At 34.5% G+C, this 21,292-nt stretch overlaps 2 protein-coding genes across 3 annotated transcripts; one reads left to right on the forward strand and one right to left on the reverse strand.

Moving 5' to 3' along the window:
- Nucleotides 1-32: 32 nt before the first annotated feature.
- Nucleotides 33-4,277, reverse strand: NDUFB1 (NADH:ubiquinone oxidoreductase subunit B1). The gene is made up of 3 exons (XM_070931504.1): nucleotides 4,168-4,277; nucleotides 2,617-2,761; nucleotides 33-461 (listed from the first exon to the last, which is right to left on the reverse strand). Exons 2-3 carry the CDS (start codon nucleotides 2,751-2,753, stop codon nucleotides 425-427), a joined length of 174 nt encoding a protein of 57 aa, XP_070787605.1. The 5' UTR covers nucleotides 2,754-2,761; nucleotides 4,168-4,277; the 3' UTR covers nucleotides 33-424.
- A 260-nt stretch (nucleotides 4,278-4,537) lies between these two features.
- Nucleotides 4,538-21,011, forward strand: CPSF2 (cleavage and polyadenylation specific factor 2). Of its 2 annotated transcripts, XM_070931505.1 has the most exons (15): nucleotides 4,538-4,645; nucleotides 6,169-6,354; nucleotides 7,421-7,580; nucleotides 7,684-7,789; nucleotides 8,599-8,728; nucleotides 10,498-10,613; nucleotides 11,773-11,960; nucleotides 12,204-12,494; nucleotides 13,161-13,261; nucleotides 14,132-14,332; nucleotides 14,826-14,978; nucleotides 17,387-17,612; nucleotides 19,237-19,539; nucleotides 20,185-20,319; nucleotides 20,417-21,011. In XM_070931505.1, exons 2-15 carry the CDS (start codon nucleotides 6,206-6,208, stop codon nucleotides 20,507-20,509), a joined length of 2,352 nt encoding a protein of 783 aa, XP_070787606.1. In that variant the 5' UTR covers nucleotides 4,538-4,645; nucleotides 6,169-6,205; the 3' UTR covers nucleotides 20,510-21,011. The 2 variants fall into 2 exon arrangements, with proteins under 2 accessions (XP_070787606.1, XP_070787608.1); XM_070931507.1 differs by lacking the exon at nucleotides 4,538-4,645 and having other exon boundaries at nucleotides 6,191-6,277.
- The last annotated feature ends 281 nt before the right edge of the window (nucleotides 21,012-21,292 follow it).

The following is a 21,292-nucleotide window of genomic DNA, read 5'->3' on the forward strand; positions in this document are numbered from 1 at the left end:
TAATATTTTGTAAAAAAAAATAATAATACGTGTTTTAAATCTATTTCAGGGTACTTTTATTTAAATGCACAAAAAGATCAATTGTCAAGGAAGAAATTCCAGAAGAATTTATGGAGAAAATATACATAATTATATCTGATCCCTACCAACTACAATCCTATAGTTTACAGGGTGTAACTATATCTTCTGAAGCTGACTGAAAGGTTCAAGCTCAGAGAGACTAACAGTTTCTCAGGAACACACTGTACCAACCTTAATACTATATCACCCTTACTTCAAATTGTATGTTTGAATGACGTTATGTAGTTGGGGCTACATACTTTTTTAGTAATCCTATGCTGAACAAAGGTAATACTAGATTCTATTTTCATTATGGAACAATCACTTATTCAAACTGTAGGGAAATCAACTCTCATTTGATGCATTATTTCCATATGACATCTTCACCAGGTTTTAATTCCCTATAAAAAAAAAATATTACAATTTTAAAAATAAAGTATGACAAATTGGAACATTATACATTTTAAAATAGGCTTAAATAATTAGCTTTAAAGATGGAAAGCAAAGATAGAGTGGACAGGTATTCTCTAAATACAATTATATGCATAATTAGCTTCTTGCAAATGTTTGTGAATAGTTTCTCCCATTTGGTATTTATTTTTTTAATCCCACTTTTATTATTTTTTTAAGGCAGAAAATATACCCAACACACCCTCTTTCTCCTATTTTCCACAACAAAAATTTTTGAGGTGGGTTGAGCTGAGACAGTGATTGGCCCAAAGACACCCAGCCAGTTTTCATGCCTAAAGACAGGACTAGAACTCAGTCTCTCAGTTTCTAGCCTGAGTTCCCCATGTTGTCTACATCCAGAAAAATGGATGTATACATCCAAAAAATGACTGTTTTGAATTTTCCTGCTGCAAAACTTATTTCACCCCCTTCCATCCACAGCTGCACATATGTGAAACAAAATGAGGATATAAATGGATAGGGAAAACTAAGTCTTCCTCCATTCAATGTACAGAGCTTTGCTTTCAGCTGGCTCACATTTCCCCCAAATTATAGCAATAGGAATAGCATTTAGATAGCCACCAAAAAGATGGATTGCAATGTATCCAAGATGCTACTGCTGATATAATTGGGGCAGCTGATTCTCTCAACTGTGTAACAGAGAGAACAAGTTAAGTCACCTATTATTTTTACTAACTGAGGGATGTTCTGTAAACATATTCCAAGGCTAAGCAAGGATTGAAGGGTAAGAGGAAGAAAAACGTTTAAAGCACTAAACAATCTGATATAAAAGTTGAAACTGTTAAGGAAATCTGCAGCATTTGCAAATAGGGTAAGAGGCGATGACACTTTATTTTAAATTCTAGAATTGGTGAAAAAATAAGGCAAATCTTTCTTTACAGATAAATTTAAAGTCAATAGGATAAAACAAGCAAAGGAAGTTACGGAAGCAATGGCAAAGGGAACATCCTAATAAGCTTTAGCACAGTAATCAAGAGGTGAAATAAGTCTATTAAACACAGATATTCACAATAGTTATTGAAATATAGGTACTCAACAAAAATTAGTAACAATGAAAAAGAAAGGAAGGAAAGTCAAGTATAGAAGAACAAGAAGAAAATGAGGTACAGTAAATTTGTCATTTTCTAAAGCCCAAGATAGCCATGAGTAAAACAAAGGGAATGAGAGAGGCATATTTTTGGAACTAAAGTAACATAAAATAACAAAATATAACAAAGAAAGATACTATATAGGAATATGACATTTTCAGAATCTTGTACTTGGTTCTAAACTTTTAGGATGAGGGTAAATATACCGCTCAAAAAAATAAAGGGAACACAAGCAGAAGACATCCGAGATCTGAATGAATGAAATAGCCTTATTAAATACTTTGTTCTTTACATACAGTTGTTTATACACTGCTCAAACAACTAAAGGGAACACAAAACTACTGTATGTAACAAACAAAGTATTTAATAAAGCTATTTCATTCATTCACATCTCGGATGTCTTCTGCTTGTGTTCCCTTTATTTTTTTGAGCAGTGTACTATTATTAGGCTTAGAAATAAAGCCATGATGCAGAGATTCATTTTCATAATCGTGGTATCAGTGCTCAGAAATACTACTCTACCGAATTCCAAGGGTGTCTTACTGCAACTATTGATAACAAACTTCTTTGTAAAGGTTGGAAATAAGTTTTTCCCACCAATCATCTTTCTACATGTATTTTAATTTAGTACTATTTTTTATTCTTTTAATTATATATTATGTATGTAACTGCTATTTCTATTATGAACTTTTTCATCTGCCTTGGTATAAATCAGTAAGGATAAATATTACTCAGGTATGTCTAGGAACACAATAACCATATTTGATATTACCGGTATGTATAGCTTCAAACCATATTTGGAGCAATACTATACATAACATATTACAATATAAATTCTTTAAAGGAAGAATTTAATAATTGTGATCTTTTACACGCATCAATAAAAATGCAGTAGCAGCTATATTTACCAATACTTTTCTCAAGTATACTTTTCAGAAGCAATTTCATCATCCAGAAAGAATAAGGTGCTTGTAAAAAATCAATTAAAATAATTAACCTTTGATATAATTTGCTCTTGTTTCTGAACATTGCCAGTTTCTCATCATTCCTCTTGTCAAAGTACCACCCCACCAAGAATCCTATTGGACACAATGCAATGGGCCAGTGATCTCGTACCAAGTGAATAATATTCATGGTAGTTACTATGAAGAAAAAGGACAAAGAAAGGATTACAAGTAACAACATATTTCCACATGAGCATCATTGCTTATAATAAAAAATGAGAACTATTTGGCTGCATGTTCATTGTTATTGTGAAACAAGTCCTATTGGATTGATGTGAATTATGGAGGAAACATAATATTTTATGTGGACAATATTTTATTTTAACTTAAAATTTTGCCTGTAGCATAGATGGTGGTATAGAAGTATCCACAAATGCTGGCATTTGTAAAATGATGAAACATGTATGGGGATGTCACAATGCAAGCTTTCCCCTTACATATGATACAAATACACAAGGAGCCAAGTTTGTATCAAATGTATCCATCATTTGCCAGGCTTGCCCCATACATACTTCCTTGTAATAGTGGAACAAGTCAAAGGAATTGCACTTGATAAAAAATTAATGTAATTGAAATGTGCAAATCCTGTGCACAAATCCCAAAACTTTGTAATCCCAAATACATAAATATTTTGATGTTGTTTACTATATTCCATTTTGTAAATTTACTGTCATTTACTATAGTATAATACAGATTATTGAAAAGCCCAAAACAGATGGTGATGATGATGATACCGTAATAACAACAACCACACTTTGTTGTGGCATTAAAAAGAATTGCCAACCTGCCCTTCAAACAGAACTGCAAACATTTCACTTAACAACTTGCCTCATCCAATTAAAAAAAAACTTCTAAAAAATCTGGGAGCTACAAAAACAAAAGGCCACTTTCCATCAGTTTTATTCAGTGTTTTGGTATTATGTTTTAACTGTATTCATCCAGAATTGTAGTTATATGGAGAGGGGGATTTGTGATGGGTGGGTATATAAATCTAATCAATCAGCTTTATTTCTAAGAATCTACAGGCTCCACATGTATTCTTAGAAAGTTTTTTTTTTTAAAGGATGGCTTGCAGCCTAATGCTTTGCTTGAAAGTGTGACATTGGCCAGGACAGGGCAATATATCTGATTTATTACTGGAATTCCTTTTCTATTGCAGAGTTGTATTGCATTCTGAAATGGGTATTTAATTTCCAGTCTGCTCCAGATGCAAGCAAGATGTCTTAACTCCTTTCTCACGGGAGAAACTTATACTAGGAAGAAGTCCCCTTCCCCAATGTATTTTGCCCAGAATATGATTGTACGCCCTGAGCAACCAACCCAGGAATGCATCTTATTTGGGCATAGATGATACTAAGCTACACATGCATCCAGTCTGAATTAGTGGTTGAAAAAATAATGTGATAGAAGCCCCAGATCTTGCACAGTGTGTATGGCTTCGTACATGACACGTCCACTATTGGCAAACCAATGTGGCCTCCAGTCTCCCCTCATCAATCCCTCTCTGACTCTTCCCCCTGCATTCACCACAACACTAATCTTACCGGTCCAGACGACCTAGGCCTCATCCAGGGTCAACTAAACCCAAAACGACCTCACAGTTTACCGATGAGGCTTCGGAAAGCTAGGTATCCGGGAGGAACCATTAAGACGAGCAGGAAAGGAAGGGCGGATAAAGCTATTTTACTTCACGCATCCCCTTGGGGGGGGTCAATGTATTTTTTTTTTGTTTCCTTAAAGCATGGTTAGAAATTCAATTCAGGTGGATGATATATTTATGCCTCACGATAGCATTCCCCCCCCCTCTTAACTGCGTAGGTAGTACAATCCAGATTTCTCTTTCCTCCCGGCGGCTCCACCTCTTCCAACGAACTTGCCGGTTTCTTACCCCAAAATGGCGGCGGCGGTGGTAGTCGGAGGCAGGGCTGGGGGTGACTGACTGGGCACGTGCGGGTTTTTCTTTTCTCCTTTCCCTTTCCCAATAAATGTGGGTGCCCGGAGGTAACCAGGGGTGCTAAACAGGTAAGAACGAAGTAAGTGTATCGGAGGGCAGCCGCTTAAGGGATACTTGGATTTCCCCTAGTGCGGCTCAGTCCTCAATGAACACGGCTCATGACTCCCCGCTTTCCTTCCCAAGAAGAATTAAGGCGACGGGTACAACAGCTGGACTCGAGCTTGTGAAAGGAAGACTTCCCTGCAATTTAAGACATCGAGAATTTCGGGCTGTTGGGCAGGATCCGTGAATCCTGCCTATCAGGATTTAGAGATCTAAATCTTTAGATTTAGATTTAGGCCTCCTCTCAAAAGACCAACAAGAGTGCCTGTAATAAAAGGCTGTATCTGTCAAACCAGTACCTGTCCTGAGTAAATGGAGTAGTTTCTCCTTTGTGTACAACCTCAGTTTAATGTAATTTTGCTCGAGCCACCCGGGTTTCAATGAATGAGTTTGTTAGTTTCTTTATTTTTTACTCCTTGAGATGGAATGGCTTCAATATAATTTCATTTTTAACTTTTGGTTGGTTATTTTGCATACCTTTGGCTGACTTCTCTAATGCCACTGCAATGGATGAAAGCCAATTTGATTTTGTAAAATTAGAGAGAGCTCCAAAGTATCAGCTACATGCTTTGGACGAACTTTATCTTCTGGTACAAAAATATAATGGATGATTTTGGGCCAGTCACATACACTCAACCCAACCCACCTTTGTAGGATGGTTGTTGGGAGGAGAGGGAATAGGAGGAAGGAGTTCTATGTATATTTGCTGCCTTGAGTTACTGTACTTAAAAAAAATAAAGATGAGATTAAAAAATCTAATAAGGTTAGCAGTTATAGCTATTAATAAATAAAAATGTAGATAGCTACCATAAATGTCAAAATTAAGTAAAAATATGTTTAACAAAATTATATGAGAGTAGAGAAACACATATAGTAATAGGTAGGGCAAGGCTGTCAAACTTGCAGCCTGGATGCGTCACAGCTGGCCACACCCACACCCGATTTAGCAAGGGGAAAAAAGTCACAGTACGTCACGTGACGACACAAGTTTGACACTCCTGGGGTAGGGTTATATTGAAACACTGAAAATTAGTTCTCAGGCTATATCAAAATGGAGCAGTGCAGACCCTGATAAATCTGAGCCTTGTTCATATGTTGAATCACACTTTATAGTTACAACCAGCAGTTAATACCTGGCAGTAAGTGCTGAATTCTTTGTTTTCTGAGGGGTGTGTGTGTGCGTGTGTGTGCCTTGCCCTTCTGGTAACCCTGTTTCTCATCTTGAGGAAAAGTGATACAATTGTTCTAAGAAAGAAAGCATTTGATTTTATCTCTAACCTCACAATTTAAACCAATCACATTGAAGTCTTGATTATCATAGATTGATTCATTGATTTTGGGAAATTTTCAGTTTGCTTGTGTTGATCATTGGGGCCTTATATCTATGAAACATGCTGAAATAATATAATATTAAGTATCTCTAAATATTCACAGCTGTATATGAAAACTGTAACAAAAAGGATTTTAAAACAGAATTTATTTCTTATAGTAACTATTTTGAGTGAGAACATTTGGGGAAGAAAAAAATGACATCAATTATCAAGCTAACAACCCTCTCAGGGGTTCAGGAAGAATCCGCTCTCTGCTACTTACTTCAGGTAGATGAGTTTCGCTTTTTGTTGGATTGTGGCTGGGATGAGAATTTTTCTATGGACATCATTGATTCCCTGAGGAAGTAAGTAGAATCTGACTCAGTTAAAGTGCTGAACCCTTGAAAAATGTACTGCAATGCTTTTTTGTTATAGCATATTTATATAACATAAAGCACTTTTGTTTAAATTATTAAAGTTTTGGTACAAAATTATTTGTATCAAGAATTTTTTTTCTTACTATATATTTGCTAAGCATAGGTAGAATAGTTCTACTTTATATTGACTTTTGAATTGCTTTACTTAATAACATAAAATGTTCATGAAGACAGGGACAACAATTGCAGAATCAATCTGCAAAGAATAGTCTGTGCTACTTTTTAGGTTGGAATTACATTTATTTTCTTATAAATGCAAGAAAAGTGTTGCGATGATGGAACAGTTTATTGTACTTCTCAAATACAGAAACAATGCCATTTGATCAGAGTTCCCAGTGTGGAGATTTTGCATGTATTTGATAAGGGTAGATCTACAGAGTAAGATTTTCATTAGCTTTGGTTTCTTGAATGTATACTCTAATAATGTAATACATGTAGACTTTGCATTTCTTTGCATAATCTTTAGTCTTGGATGACAGAATCAGCAAAATTTATTAAAAGATAAGTGTTTTGAACATTGTTCTCCAAATTCAATTTCATCACTACAACTACTAGAAGTTTTTTGCAGTAGTCCTTTTAAATGAAACATGGAAGCAAAAGCTTGATTTCTAAGTGTTTTTCTATGTTGACTGATTTCTTCAATTCACGAATGCTTTTAGTGCAGTTGAATATCCTGTTATAGACAGCTAGTGCAATTTTGCTGATATTCCCTTTTGTTTGAATATATTGTTCTCAGTCTAAAGCATATTGGGAGAGCAGGACATTAGAGACTACCAAGATAACATCTTTCTATTGAAAGCATTTTCCCATCTATTGAAGGGAGCATTTTCTGGAAGAGCTTTTTTCATTGGAAATTCCTCCTTAAAAATAGATACAAATTTTATTTTAGATTAAAAGTATCAGTTCTCAAATGATATACACTATACTGTCATTGAAGTAGGTGTTTTTTAAATAGTGAAATTGAGTGTTTTATCCCCTTGTTCTTGTTTTGTAGACATGTTCACCAGGTTGATGCAGTACTTCTTTCACATCCTGATCCTCTGCACTTGGGTGCTCTCCCATATGCAGTAGGAAAGATGGGGTTGAACTGTGCTATTTATGCAACTATTCCTGTATACAAAATGGGTCAGATGTTCATGTATGACCTCTATCAGGTAAAGCTCATGTCTCAGTTTTTTGAGAGGTATGATTTTAAACTTTTCCCCAATGCGGCTAATTTTAACTGAGAATATTTTCTTTTTCTTTTCTTTTGACTAGTCACGCCATAATACCGAAGATTTCACCTTGTTCACTTTGGATGATGTGGATGCAGCTTTTGATAAAATACAACAACTAAAATTTTCTCAGATTGTCAATTTGAAAGGTGAAAAAGAACACTCTTAAAGTCAGTGTTATGTCCTGTTGTTTGGGATTTCTGTTTCTTTTTTCTGAAATCTAAATTTTCCAGTTTTAAACTTAGCAAGTGGTTATACAATTGCATGATGTCAAGCTAACTGAAGTACATAATATTCCTTTTTTTAAAAAATTATCCTTTCCTTGTCTCTGATCCCAGATTTGATATTGATTTGTGACTACATAGTCCAAACCACTACTTAATCTAAAAATGCTAAAATCCTGAAATGTTTAGATATATAAAAAAAAATCAAGGGGAAAGGCCATAAGAGGTGCAGTCCAAAATCATGTTCCATGAATGCATGGAAGATCAACTAATAACAAGATGGGAGAGGGAGTAGCTATAACAACTCTTGATATAAGGCTGTGTGAGGCCTTAGAATCATTGGACATCAGGGGGTGAATCAGTGATGGGTAAGAGAAAACATACGGGAGTAAGGAATGAAGAATTGCTAGAATCCTGATCAGAAGTACCCCATGTGGCCACATTTTATTGCAGAATTTTATTTTATTTTCTTAATATCAGGAGACAGATTGTTCCATGAGCCTGTTCATTATTTTCATAATACTTGTATGAAAGGTTTTCCTTTCCATTTTTCTTTAGAAGTAGGTTCTGTTGTTATGAATTGCATTAGCAAAAAAATAAATTAGAAAAAATAATATTTTAATACATTGTATTAGTAGGAAGAATTGAAGCCAAGTTATGTCGTGGTGGGAGGGGGTGTTGCATTATCTATTATGTAATTAGAGTGTGTATATAAAATTATTTTTTTTCTTTAGGTAAAGGGCATGGTTTGTCAATCACTCCACTACCAGCAGGCCACATGATAGGAGGTACAATATGGAAAATAGTTAAAGATGGAGAAGAGGAAATTGTTTATGCAGTTGATTTCAACCACAAGAGGGAGATGTATGTACACAGATGTTATTACTTTCCTATTACAGCTTCTTAACATTTCTGGTGTCTAAAGACACTCGGTCCTGGATGGTTTTGTGAGTGAAAATAGTCTTTTAAAATCAAGATTGTATTTCTGGTGATTTAGTGAACATGCAAATAAAATTGTCTTGGCAGTAGTGTGAAAGTAGTTGGCATAGCTCGGGGAGAACTTCCCATGTTAGTTTGAGGCTGTGATATTTTTGGAACTTGCACACCTGGTTTGTCTTAGTTGCAAGTGGAAAAATCAATGAGTTGAAATCAGTACTACAGAGGACCCTTATTTACTTATTCTTCCATACTTCATAATCTTAAGAATCCTGTATATGTGCCAGGGTTTGCACATGCAGAAATTAAATTTGAGGGTAAGGAAATCTGAAGTAATTCCTGTTTTTAAAATTACTAGACAATGTTTAAAATGCATTAAGAAATGCATAATGTTCCTCAATCAAAGATATCCTCCTACATTCTGCAATGCCATTGTTCAGTTGTCAGTTTCAAAATAAATTCTGATCTGAAGGAGAAAAGATGCTTCACATGAGGAGTCTCCTGCAGGACCTGTCAACAAATTCATAAATCATCAAAGTGTTTTCCTAGCATTGTGTGGTGAACCTTACTTCCAGTATGATTCCATGAAAAGAAACGTGGTTTATCAAGTTTCTTATATGTGGTTTTTCCTTCTGAAACAGAAGTGCTGCACAGCTCTACTAAGTAATTAAAGATGGTTTCTTTAACTCTGCTTTTAAAATATGCTATCTAATTGGGAGAGGGAAAATAAGTTTCCTAATGTTTAATTTTAATTTTTAAAAAGGCAATAAATTTAGAAATGTGTTACAGTGACATCCATGTTCTAATTATAGAAGTGTTGTCTCTGCTTTAATTATAGAAGTAGATTCCATATTTTACCTACGGAGCTGTCTATAATGTCAACAGTGGTAGATCAGATTTTATTTATAGGATAATGCATTGTTTTATATTCATTTCTTTAGGATGTCATTACACCTTTATTTTGAGAATTGACAAATGTTACAAAAGTGAAACTAATTTGAAATCTGACATGGAAGAAAATGCTAAATTTAAATTATTCTTAATTATGACATGTTTTGAAATCTGTTTATAACATTTGTTCCTTTTTTAAGAATGAACTTTAAAACATTTTTCCCCCAATAAATTGGTTCTTCTATAGGCTTTTCCTTCTTTGCTTTGTTTTTTACATTATATTCTCATTGTTAAGGAAATACTCATGAGCTCAGATATTTGCAGCATATAGAATACCATTAGTTTTTACTTGCAGCACAGGATATGGTAAATAATACATCAACCAAACTAAAGCGACAAGAACCGTAGCCTTCTAGTGACTTTTTAGTAACTCTATTTCCTTGCACCAATCCACTTTACCTGTTTTTTTTCCATTTCCTTCCACTATTTTAATTCTGGCTGTACACCACCCTGAGTCCTTTGGAAGAATGGGCGGTATATAAATAAAATTATTATTATTTATTTATTTATTTTTAAATTGCAGCAGAGAAATTTGACTTTTTTATATCCGTAATTTTTATAGCACCATGTACATTTGTATATAAATGTATTTACATTTATAAATACAGTTAAATTTATGATTGCAATTAAATTGTGTTCTAAAAAAACTTATGTTTTTGAAAATTAGAGAATCTTTTATTTTCAGCAAGTTTCAATTGTCATATTTGTGTAATTATACACTGAAATTGATATCACTTCTTTTTCAGTCATTTAAATGGATGTTCCTTGGAAATGTTAAGTAGACCTTCTTTGCTCATCACTGATTCGTTCAATGCTACTTATGTACAGCCAAGGCGGAAACAAAGAGATGAGCAACTGCTAAGTATGTGTTTTGTGACACAAATGAAATAACAATTTAGTGTGGGATTCAGAATGGAATGGTTTTTGTTCTGGACAAGGATTTCATCCTCTCGTTTATATAATGTTCATGAATGTACAGGACGATCTTTGGATAAGATCAGTAATGACCTAGAAAATTGAAATAATTTCAGTTTTAATTTAAAAGGGGACTCTGTATGCATATTTTAAGTGAAACATGACTGATTTTATTTCATAAATTAATTTTAATGGAAATATATTTCTGATGGATACTCAGAATATATTTTTGTTTTTTGGGATGTTGTTACTTGAAAAGGTGCCTCTCCTCACATGAATATTACTTTAGCTATGAAAAGCCATTCTTTTCTTGGCATTAAAATAAAATTTTAAGTATGCTAAGGACTTTTCTTTGACAACCTTAATATTAAGTATGGAATCATGTAGTTTTGTGTCTTAAAGCTTCAGAAATCTATAAAACAAGACTGTTTCTCCAGAACCATAAAAAGAGTTTTTTTAGTAATTTAACTTGAGGTAAAGAGGGATGCAGTGGCTCAGTTGCTAAGACACTGAGCTTGCCAATCAGAAGGTCGGCAGTTCAGCGGTTCAGTGCTGCATAATGGGGTGAGCTCTTGTTACTTGTCCCAGCTTCTGCCAACCTAGCAGTTCGAAAGCATATAAAAAATGCAAGTAGAAAAATAGGGACCACCTTTGGTGGGAAGATAACAGCGTTCCGTGCGCTTTTGCGCCTTTGGCGTTTAGTCATGCCAGCCACATGATACATCTTCGGACAGCGCTGGCTCTTTGGCTTTGAAACGGAGATGAGCACTGCCCCTTAGAGTTGGGAACAACTAGCACATATGTGCAAGGGGAACCTTTACCTTTACCTTTAAAGTACTAAATGGTAACCTCAGTTATCATTTAGTTGACATGTGTTGTATGGGTAGTGATTTTTAGTTAGATACTGTCTGTTGCATGATTTTTTTCCATAAATTATTTTAAAAGGTTTTGTAGTTGGGTCATTTATGTTAAGGCACCAAATTGCTACTGATCACATGTGGATTAGAAGTTATTCTGTTTGGTTTTTCCTCTAATTATTAACATGAAAATTCTGTATATATAAGGGTTTCAATATTGTAATTTACTTGTTGTCTTTTTATTTCTAGCAAATATTTTGGAAACATTGAGGGGTGATGGAAATGTCCTAATAGCTGTGGACACTGCAGGGAGAGTTTTGGAACTTGCCCAACTGCTTGATCAAATATGGAGGACAAAAGACGCTGGTTTAGGCGTTTATTCCTTGGCACTTTTAAACAATGTCAGCTACAACGTTGTGGAGTTCTCAAAATCTCAGGTTTGTTTTGTCAGGTTATTTATAATGAAATTCACTGTTGTAAAGCAGTTATTTTAACCTTATGTATCAAGTGACATAACATCTAATAAGATTTTAGATATTATAAGGTATGGACCATATAAAGCATGCTTAGCAAAACGACCCAATTGTCCTTCCAAATCACTGTCTAAAATGTTGGTGGAAATTTGTTGTCACTTAGTATTAAAAAGGGCAACTGACCTGTACTACTCTCTCAATATACAGGTGGAATGGATGAGTGACAAGCTAATGAGGTGCTTTGAAGATAAGAGAAACAATCCTTTCCAGTTTCGTCATCTGTCTCTTTGTCATGGACTTGCAGATTTGGCTCGTGTTCCTAGTCCCAAAGTTGTTCTTGCTAGCCAGCCAGATCTGGACTGTGGATTTTCAAGGGATCTCTTTATACAATGGTGTCAGGATCCCAAAAACTCTATTATTTTGACATACAGAACAACTCCTGGAACACTAGCACGGTTTTTAATAGATAATGCTTCTGAAAAAGTTATAGACATAGAGGTAAGCAAATGCAGTACTTTTTAATAAAAATATTGCATCTTTAAGCTAATGTAAGAATAGCAACACAATGATCTTGCGCAAGGGTTTGCCTTGACTCAAAGCAGAGCAAAGCAATAAAAGAACTGCTAGATAGCCACCCCTAAATCCATGCAGGCATTACAGTATTTTGAATTTTGTTAGTGAACAATTAATTTTAAGAAATATGCACATTTGGGCCAGTGCATATGCAATGCAAATTTTTGTGCAGGGGTTTTTGGTGAATTATATAAATCATGTTCACACTTTGAAGAAAACAAAAATGATAAAGTTGCTGATCAGTTAGCTGTGAAGAGGCATAAGCATTTCATACTAACTGTGGCTATATAATATATATGTATTTGCTTGAGATTTAAAGTGTAGAAAAATAGTCACACATACATATAAAAATGCCTGAGTTTCTTGAAAAATTTTCCATTGATGTTAAGCGGTCTGTTTTGTGCAAAGCAAAATAATGCCAAAATAATTTTAGAAGTCATTGCATACTTTATTGCAGATAGAACTTTTATTCAATATGTACTATTGAATATTGCCGTTGTTTACCACCGTCGTTACTTAAGGATTCATTGTAAAATCTGAACATGTAAGGTAGGTGAATATAAGAGTTACTAATGTATACTTTTCCTTTAGCTCAGGAAACGTGTAAAACTTGAAGGAAAAGAACTTGAGGAATACCTGGAAAAAGAAAAAATCAAAAAGGAGGCAGCAAAAAAGTTAGAACAGTCAAAAGAGTGAGTATTTATCTGCCTTCAAGACTCCTATACATTAACATAGACCCTTGTTCATTAATGCACATTCTTAATGGATCCTCCAAAACATCCAGTTTGGAATACTTGTTTCAGGATTACTTAAGATTTGCTTGTGCTTTTCTGACTTCCAAGTCAGTGTTAACTCCTGGCAATTGCCTGGACTAGTCCTTGCAACTTTCTTGGAATATTTTCAGAATTGCCTTACTAGATCTGAGATACAATAATTGATCCGAGATATACCGGTGGCCTTTTGCCTAAGACGGGACTAGAACTCCCAGTATTCCAGTTTCATTACACTAGTAAAGCAATTTGAATTACAATGTAAATAGCCCAGTTGAAAACATATTTGAAATGGATTTATTGACTGCCCCAGAAGGGAGCAGCATATGGACAGTCTTGGATGGTTTAGACAGCTAAACCAGATTGGCCTTGGTTAGAATTCACAGGGGAACCACTTAGGAATTCCATATTTGTGAACTTGATTTGGAAGCTGAAAAAAAGATTCTGCATGAAGGTAATTTCCATAACATTGCCAAGGAAACCGGACAGATACTTCCATGAAAGTCATCAGGAACTGATTTCAGCTTAAAGGAGGCTTTACTTTTACTTTGACTTTAATGAAATTTACCTTTAAATATGGTTTATGATCTGCAAGTTAAAAGTAAATACCCCCTTAGCAGAAATATAGTAATTTGTGGTTTGTTAGCTTCAAAATTAATAGCTATGTAGAATATATTTTGCAAGTTTATTTTACCTTTATAGCAAAGAATTGAGGTGCCAATGAATTAATCAGAATATAAATATTTTGTTGATTTGCTTCATATTTATAATTATTCTGGACTCCTGCTTTAGAGCAGATATAGATTCCAGTGATGAGAGTGATGCTGAAGAGGATATTGATCAACCATCTGTTCATAAGACCAAACATGATCTCATGATGAAAGGTGAAGGGAATCGAAAAGGAAGCTTCTTCAAACAAGCCAAAAAATCTTATCCTATGTTTCCTGCTCCAGAGGAGAGAATTAAATGGGATGAATATGGAGAGATTATCAAGTAAGTGGGAGATGAGGGAATCCCTATTCTAATATTCTTACATTTTGGTATATACTGACTTACTGTCTTCATGTAGAATGCACATTTTTTCAAATACATTTTTATCTCAAATGAAATAATTCTCTGAAAAGAACATGCTACATTTAAATGTATGTATCGAACCTTGATAATTCACCAAATAATGAACACCTTTGATGGAACACATTATTTGGCTCTTTTACAATTCTTTTTGCTGCCATAGGACAGGGAAGCTGTCTAAAGCAGATTTAGAGAAAAGGAAGCAAGCAGCTCTGAGGGGAAATGCCATTTTGCAGGTAGAATTCTGGATGTATTGAGATGCCCACATTTGGATGAATACCTTTTAGTAACATATTATTAATCTATGTTATATATAGTAAATGAAGAGTATATATAATACTTTCATTTCTAAAAGTGCCACAGGTTTTCTTGACAATCTGCCTGAATATAAAATTAATAATGTTCCTGTATTTAGACCTGAGGATTTCCTCGTTCCAGAACTTCAGGCAACAGAAGAAGAAAAGAACAAATTAGAATCTGGCCTTACAAATGGAGAAGAACCTATGGATCAAGATTTATCAGATGTTCCTACTAAATGCATTTCAGCAATGGAATCAATGGAAATAAAGTGAGTACATGTAGATTTGTTGAAGGTGGTATTAGCATAGAGCAGTGATGGCTAACCTTTTTGCCGTTGTGTGCCAAAAGCGGGGGGAGTGTGGGGGGTCACACGTGCGTGTGCCCACACCCATAATTCAATGTGTCCCATCCCCCCGCGCATGTGCGTGCGACCCCCTGCACTCACCCTGCTTTTTGCATGTGATGGCCCGGTGGGCCCGGTAGGCCCATTTTTTTGCTCTCCCCAGGCTTCAGAGCGTTTCTAGGAACCTGGGGAAGGCGAAAACGCCCCCCCCCCCCCCCGAGGCCCTCCAGAGGCCGGAAACAGACCGTTTCCCATGCACCAGAGCTGAGCTAGGGCAACGCTCACGTGCCCACCAATATGGCTCCGCGTGCCACCTGTGGCACACATGCCATAGGTTCGCCATCAAGGGCATAGAGTGTGATGTGTATTAATCTATTGCAATCTCTTTCACCCTACTTGAGCCTGCCTCATATCTCTTATGGGTGTATCGAAATGATCCTTAGTTTTTAATATTGTGAAAATGTTCACTTCTGCATTTACTGTTTATTTTTCTATAACCTATATCTAGCTTGAGGTTATGATCACAATAGAGACCGGAAAATTAATTGTTGAGCGATGCAATTGTTAAATGAGACATTGCATAATCACAATTTGTGAAGAAAAAAGTTGTTCAGCAGATTCAAAATAGTTTTTTCTTCTAACTAAATACTGTGAGATGGACTGTGTGATATTATATAAAATAAAATTCTAGCTGACAATCTATAGAATACAAAGCAGAACACAAAACATTAGAAGTAAGCGTCTTGGAGAATATTGGAAAATAAAGATACTAACATATATATTGATCAAATAAATTGCAATGAGTCTTGCATTAGATTGATTAGATAATAGGGGAGAAATTCATTTATTTCATTTGATTTATAAGTTTGTTTAATTGCAAGTAAATTAATGCTGAGTACAGTAAATTTAAAATATCACAGGAACAAGCCCAGTGGATAAAAGTAACTACCAAAAATGGGGGTTGTAAAAGGTGATCTGCGTTGCTGGAATTAAAAACAGGTTTTCAAACTTTTGCAACCCTATTTCCCCCTTCAGCTAAGATAAAGATACATTGGAACATGATATTAAATTTTTAAGAGTAGATGAGAATGGGCCAATCTGTATGTAGAGAAGAAGAGTTTACAATATGTTAAAAGTATCCCTGCCCCCAAATACAAATGAATAAATTTGCCAATATTGTAAAAAGTATGCTGGTTTATAGTAAGAACACATCAAGACAATATTTGTGTGTCTATAACGTGTGTAACAAAGGAGAATGATGTACAGATGATGTTTAATAAAAGTATATTGCAAAACTTTCAAAGAAGCATGAAATTGTAGTAATGAGACACTTGAAATCTGTTGGCATCAGTTGGGAGACAAACAACTGAGAATAATCTTTCTACAGAATTACTGTTTTGTTTGGCTGATAATTTTCTACTGAAGTGTGTCTAAAAATGTACAAGAGAATAATATGTCTTTGCTTTAATACTAACCAATAGGCTGTACTAACATGAGAACATTGCAGGCACATGATCACATAATGAGTGCAAGTATCAGGAATTTTACATCTATAGATTGGATAAAAACAAAACAAAAATTCCAGAAGGTGGCAGTGATAAACCTCTTCTGTGCTGTTGCCAAGGAAACTTAATGGATGCATCTATGCAGTTATTGGGAGTCACATTCCTTTTTATGACATATCTACCTTGAACCTCCATTGCTACTTTGAAAAGATCCTTTTGAAGCTCTTCTGTATGACAGTTAATGAATATACACAAAACTTAAATTGCTGATCTTCATAACTAAATAATTGATAAAAATATTTAATACAGAAGAGTTCAATTTCTTACATTGTAAAAACACTATTTTCTATTTCTACACTGTTTCTAAGGTAGTGTTGATCTATAAAAACAGTTGACCTTTTATTTCTTGATGACTAATTTTCACAGGCTTAAGTATATTTTTTTAAATATGTAGATCACTTCATCTTGATTGCAACCCTCAAATTTCTAATTAGTTAACGATACAAGTTTTCACTTCGCAAAAAAACATTGTTAACAATGCAGAATATGCACATTTTAAAAAATGGAACTGCTGCCTTTTGTTATTAAATGTAAAACGTTCAGCATTTTGCAGTTCTTAAATAACACCATCTGTCTTAATAGTTAAAGGTTGCATTATTATTAAAACATTTGCAAATCATAATGACGTTATAGTTACAAAATGTAAGATTACAGTTTAGTATGCTTGAATGACAGCTACGTCGTGACATGTTTATATTCAGCTCAGCCAGTAAAGATTAGATTTTGTTTTTCTTCATCTCTATTTTTTTTTCTCTATCTTATTTTTAGAGCTCGAGTTACATACATAGATTATGAAGGCCGCTCAGATGGAGACTCCATTAAAAAAATTATTAATCAGATGAAGCCACGGCAATTGATTATTGTCCATGGACCTCCTGAGGCCAGTCAAGATCTCACTGAATCTTGTAGAGCTTTTGGGGGGAAAGACATTAAAGTTTACATGCCCAAACTGCATGAAACCGTAGATGCAACCAGTGAGACTCACATATATCAAGTAAGACTTGCATGTTTGTATGACAAGATATACTTAGCACAATTCAGCCATTTCCAAGTATTTATAAAAGGACTAACACTTGCAAGATGTACTTTAGAACATGCAACAGTATATACAAACCACTTTTTTGAATTGTTAAAGCAGCCACATCTTTTTCCAGGCTTGTAGATATGCTTTGGCGCTTGCTCCTGACTATTTCTATGTGCATGGAGGCACATAGTTGCTCTCAGCTGTATCCTATGGCTCTGGTGGATATGCATGTGGAGGCACCTAGCAACACCTTCCAGAACTACTATACTAAATATAAGCTTGGAACAATATGCCACTGTTTTAATGATTAAAAAAGTGATTTGGACATGCTCCTACATGTTACAAAGAACCTACTTCAAAGGATTTGTATGCAAGAGAAAGCAAAGTAAGCCCAGTAGTCTGATCATGAATTTGTATTGTTGAGCTGCCTCAAAATGCATTTCTAGGGCATTTTAAAGTTCTGGTATTAAGTTTTGAAGGATCTGTGGGCTCATTTCTTGAGAGACTGCAGTCATTCTGTCAGCCTGCCCTACTTTTGAGATTTGCATTTGAAGCCTCGTTATATGGCCATCCGCGAACATTTGTGACTAGCCACAGGAAGATATTTGGGGGGCGGAGGGGGGCAGAGGAGGGAATGGTACCATATCTATATTTTGGCCTGATAGGAAATGTCACACCTCCTCACTGGCTCCTTTTAAAAAGAACCTTGAAAGGCTTGTTTGTTTTTAAGTGTTTCCTTAAAAATGATTGTGATGGGTTGGTAGAGCTTTTATATTCCAATAGTAAGATATGATTTTTGCTGCATATATTTATGTCATTTAACTGTATTACTATGTTAGCTATATTAATATTATAGAATTTTTTACCGTACTTATTAGCAATTGTTATTTATATCATGTACTTCAGTGGTCTACTATAATTTAAAGAATATATTTTGGATATATTTTTATTATAAAAGAAAGGTTTATAATTAATAAATAAATTAATTACTTAATTAATTAATTAATACTTTTTAGTTGGTTATAAGGTGATAAACATTTGTCCATCCATAGCAAGGTTAATTTTACAATTAGCAATATTTCCTTTTTTATTGCTTTTGTTAAGTGTGCTCTTTCCCCAAGGCTGATACTTTCCTGTTTGAAACTCCAACAAGATAATTCGCTACAAGGTCTTCCTATTGTTTAGCCTTGCACTTAGTCATTGCATCATTCCTTCGGTTTTAACTTGGAGTATTATAGGAATTAATTGTGATTGATAGAGTAATTTCTGGCTTTCTGAACTATAAAGACTCGGGCAATTGTGTTCTTTCAATAAATTACATAATTTGCCAAATCATTGCTTAGTGCAGTATGTAGTAAGCTTGGTCTGCTACAGGACATAAATGGCTCTCTGGCTCCAGTAAGTGAATGGTTATTTGCTAAACCATTGCACTCCTTAACAATAAATGGCAAAAATAAAAACAATGTCTTGATAGTGTGATTTCACTGTCTTTCACACTGTCTTCTTTGGCTATTGATGTATTGCAAGCAGTGCTGCTGAGAATGTAAATTCTTTCTCATTTGTTTATTTCAGTTTTTTTTAAATTCTGTTTTAGGTTAGGTTAAAAGACTCCTTAGTCAGTTCCCTTCAGTTTTGTAAAGCTAAAGATGCAGAACTTGCATGGATAGATGGAGTTCTGGACATGCGAGTATCAAAAGTAGACACAGGGGTAATTTTGGAAGAAGGGGAACTGAGAGATGACGGTGAGGACACTGAAATGCAAGTAGATGCACCCTCTTCAGATTCCAGTGCTGTGGCACAGCAAAAGGCCATTAAAAGTCTCTTTGGTGATGATGACAAAGAAATCTGTGAGGAGAGTGAAATTATTCCTACTTTGGAGCCCTTACCACCCAATGAGGTAAGATTTAAAAGTGAACTTTTATTGCTTTGGGAACATGGTCTTGTATATAAAGAAATTATTGAAATAAATTTCATGACAGGAACCCAGGTTCTTAGTTGGTTATTTTTTAATTGTAGATCTGTGACCGTTAAAATAAAAGCAGTTCCTTGTGTAATAAAAAAAAATGAAGAGCTACTGTCTTTCATGTACATATGAAATACTAAAAAGTAGCATTTTCTCTGTATCAGGATTTTTTTCTTTTCTAAATGAAAGCTGAGCTTTTTTAAAAAAAGAAATCACTAAGCCTCAAATGTGTCAGATCTCTGAATCAAATGAAATGAGTTATTTCGATACAAGAAGGGCAGCAAATAAATTTAATAAATAAATAATGACTTTATCAATTACCATGCCACTTCTAAGAGCATGTTTGTTAAAGATTTTGAAATTGCTTATGCTATATAGCCCTGAGCAGAATTGAGGCTTTTAATAAATTCTACCATGATGTACAATATATAGGCCATTTTTTTCCCTATGAAACATATGGCCTTGTACAAATGTGTATGAATTTTGTGATACAAAACTGGAATAACTTTACCAGTGGGATGCTTCAGGTATTTGAAATATATTGAAATTTTATTTTGGCTTGTATCCTCTTGACAAAAGGTTCCTGGACATCAGTCGGTCTTCATGAATGAGCCAAGATTGTCTGATTTTAAGCAAGTTCTGTTGCGAGAAGGAGTTCAAGCTGAATTTGTGGGAGGAGTTCTAGTGTGTAATAACTTGGTTGCTGTTCGCAGGGTAAGTATATAGGGAATGTATGTGTGTGTACATTTAATGTATCAATTGTAGGAAATCTTTCAAAAAAGTAAATAACTGGATATGTTTTTTGTTACAGACTGAAACTGGACGTATTGGATTGGAAGGTTGTCTCTGTGAAGATTTCTATAAAATTAGAGACCTTTTATATGAACAGTATGCTATTGTCTAAGGAGAAGTGTAAATATATATATGGACTTGTTTTATTTTTATCAGATTCTTTTACAGAATGCATAAGAATAATTAGCCATTACTAAACCTTTCTAGTTGATGATCCAATGTTGATACAGTCCGAGAAAGTTTACTTTATATAAATATCCTGTATATTTTGCTGGTTATATTTTTCATAATAATACAACTTTTCATGTTGTAGCTTTTCAACTTGCAGATAGATCGTTTTACAGAACTTTTTGAGATCTCATCTTGACAAATTTGCATTTAGTCTCTGTTGAAAACAGTGGGATTTGGCATGATTAACATTTCCATTATTTTCAGTGGGAAGTAAAGGTAATTAAGTTAGCATGAATGTAACCTATTAAGGTTATGTTTAAAAAATATAAAAGAATTATATGTTAAAAATGTCCCTGATTTGCAACTAAATTGTTTATGTCCATCCTTTGATTTTTGTAGCAAATTGTACATTTTTGTTTTGATAAAAGCAAAGTGAATATTCATTGAGAATCAATCTGTTTCTTCAGAGTAGTTCCTCTCTCACAATCCTCTAAAGCTCTATTCCTTAACTGATTTTTCTTAATAATTTCTCTATTTAGAACAATATAAAAGAAGCAGAAAAAAAGGCAAAGAGTTCCTAATGGAGCAAAATTCCTACAGGTATATAATGAAAGTGGTCTTATTACCACAGCAAAAAGCTAGTACAATGACTTTAAAATACAGCTATTACTGTTTCCAAAATATATACTGGTACTTACTAAAATGACATATTTTATAAGGTACC

Source organism: Pituophis catenifer, unplaced genomic scaffold (genome assembly GCF_029215685.1).
Source record: "Pituophis catenifer annectens isolate HBS135680 unplaced genomic scaffold, rPitCat1.0.hap2 SCAF_1, whole genome shotgun sequence".
Lineage (NCBI taxonomy): Eukaryota > Metazoa > Chordata > Lepidosauria > Squamata > Colubridae > Pituophis > Pituophis catenifer.

Coding starts and splice junctions, on each gene's coding strand:
- NDUFB1 (XM_070931504.1), bottom strand. CDS start 2,753: ATGAATATTATTCACTTGGTACGAGATCACTGGCCCATTGCATTGTGT. Junction 462..2,616: donor AAGAGCAAATTATATCAAAG/GTTAATTATTTT, acceptor TTTTTTTTATAG/GGAATTAAAACCTGGTGAAG.
- CPSF2 (XM_070931505.1), top strand. CDS start 6,206: ATGACATCAATTATCAAGCTAACAACCCTCTCAGGGGTTCAGGAAGAA. Junction 7,581..7,683: donor TCATGTATGACCTCTATCAG/GTAAAGCTCATG, acceptor TCTTTTGACTAG/TCACGCCATAATACCGAAGA. Junction 7,790..8,598: donor TCAGATTGTCAATTTGAAAG/GTGAAAAAGAAC, acceptor TTTTTTCTTTAG/GTAAAGGGCATGGTTTGTCA.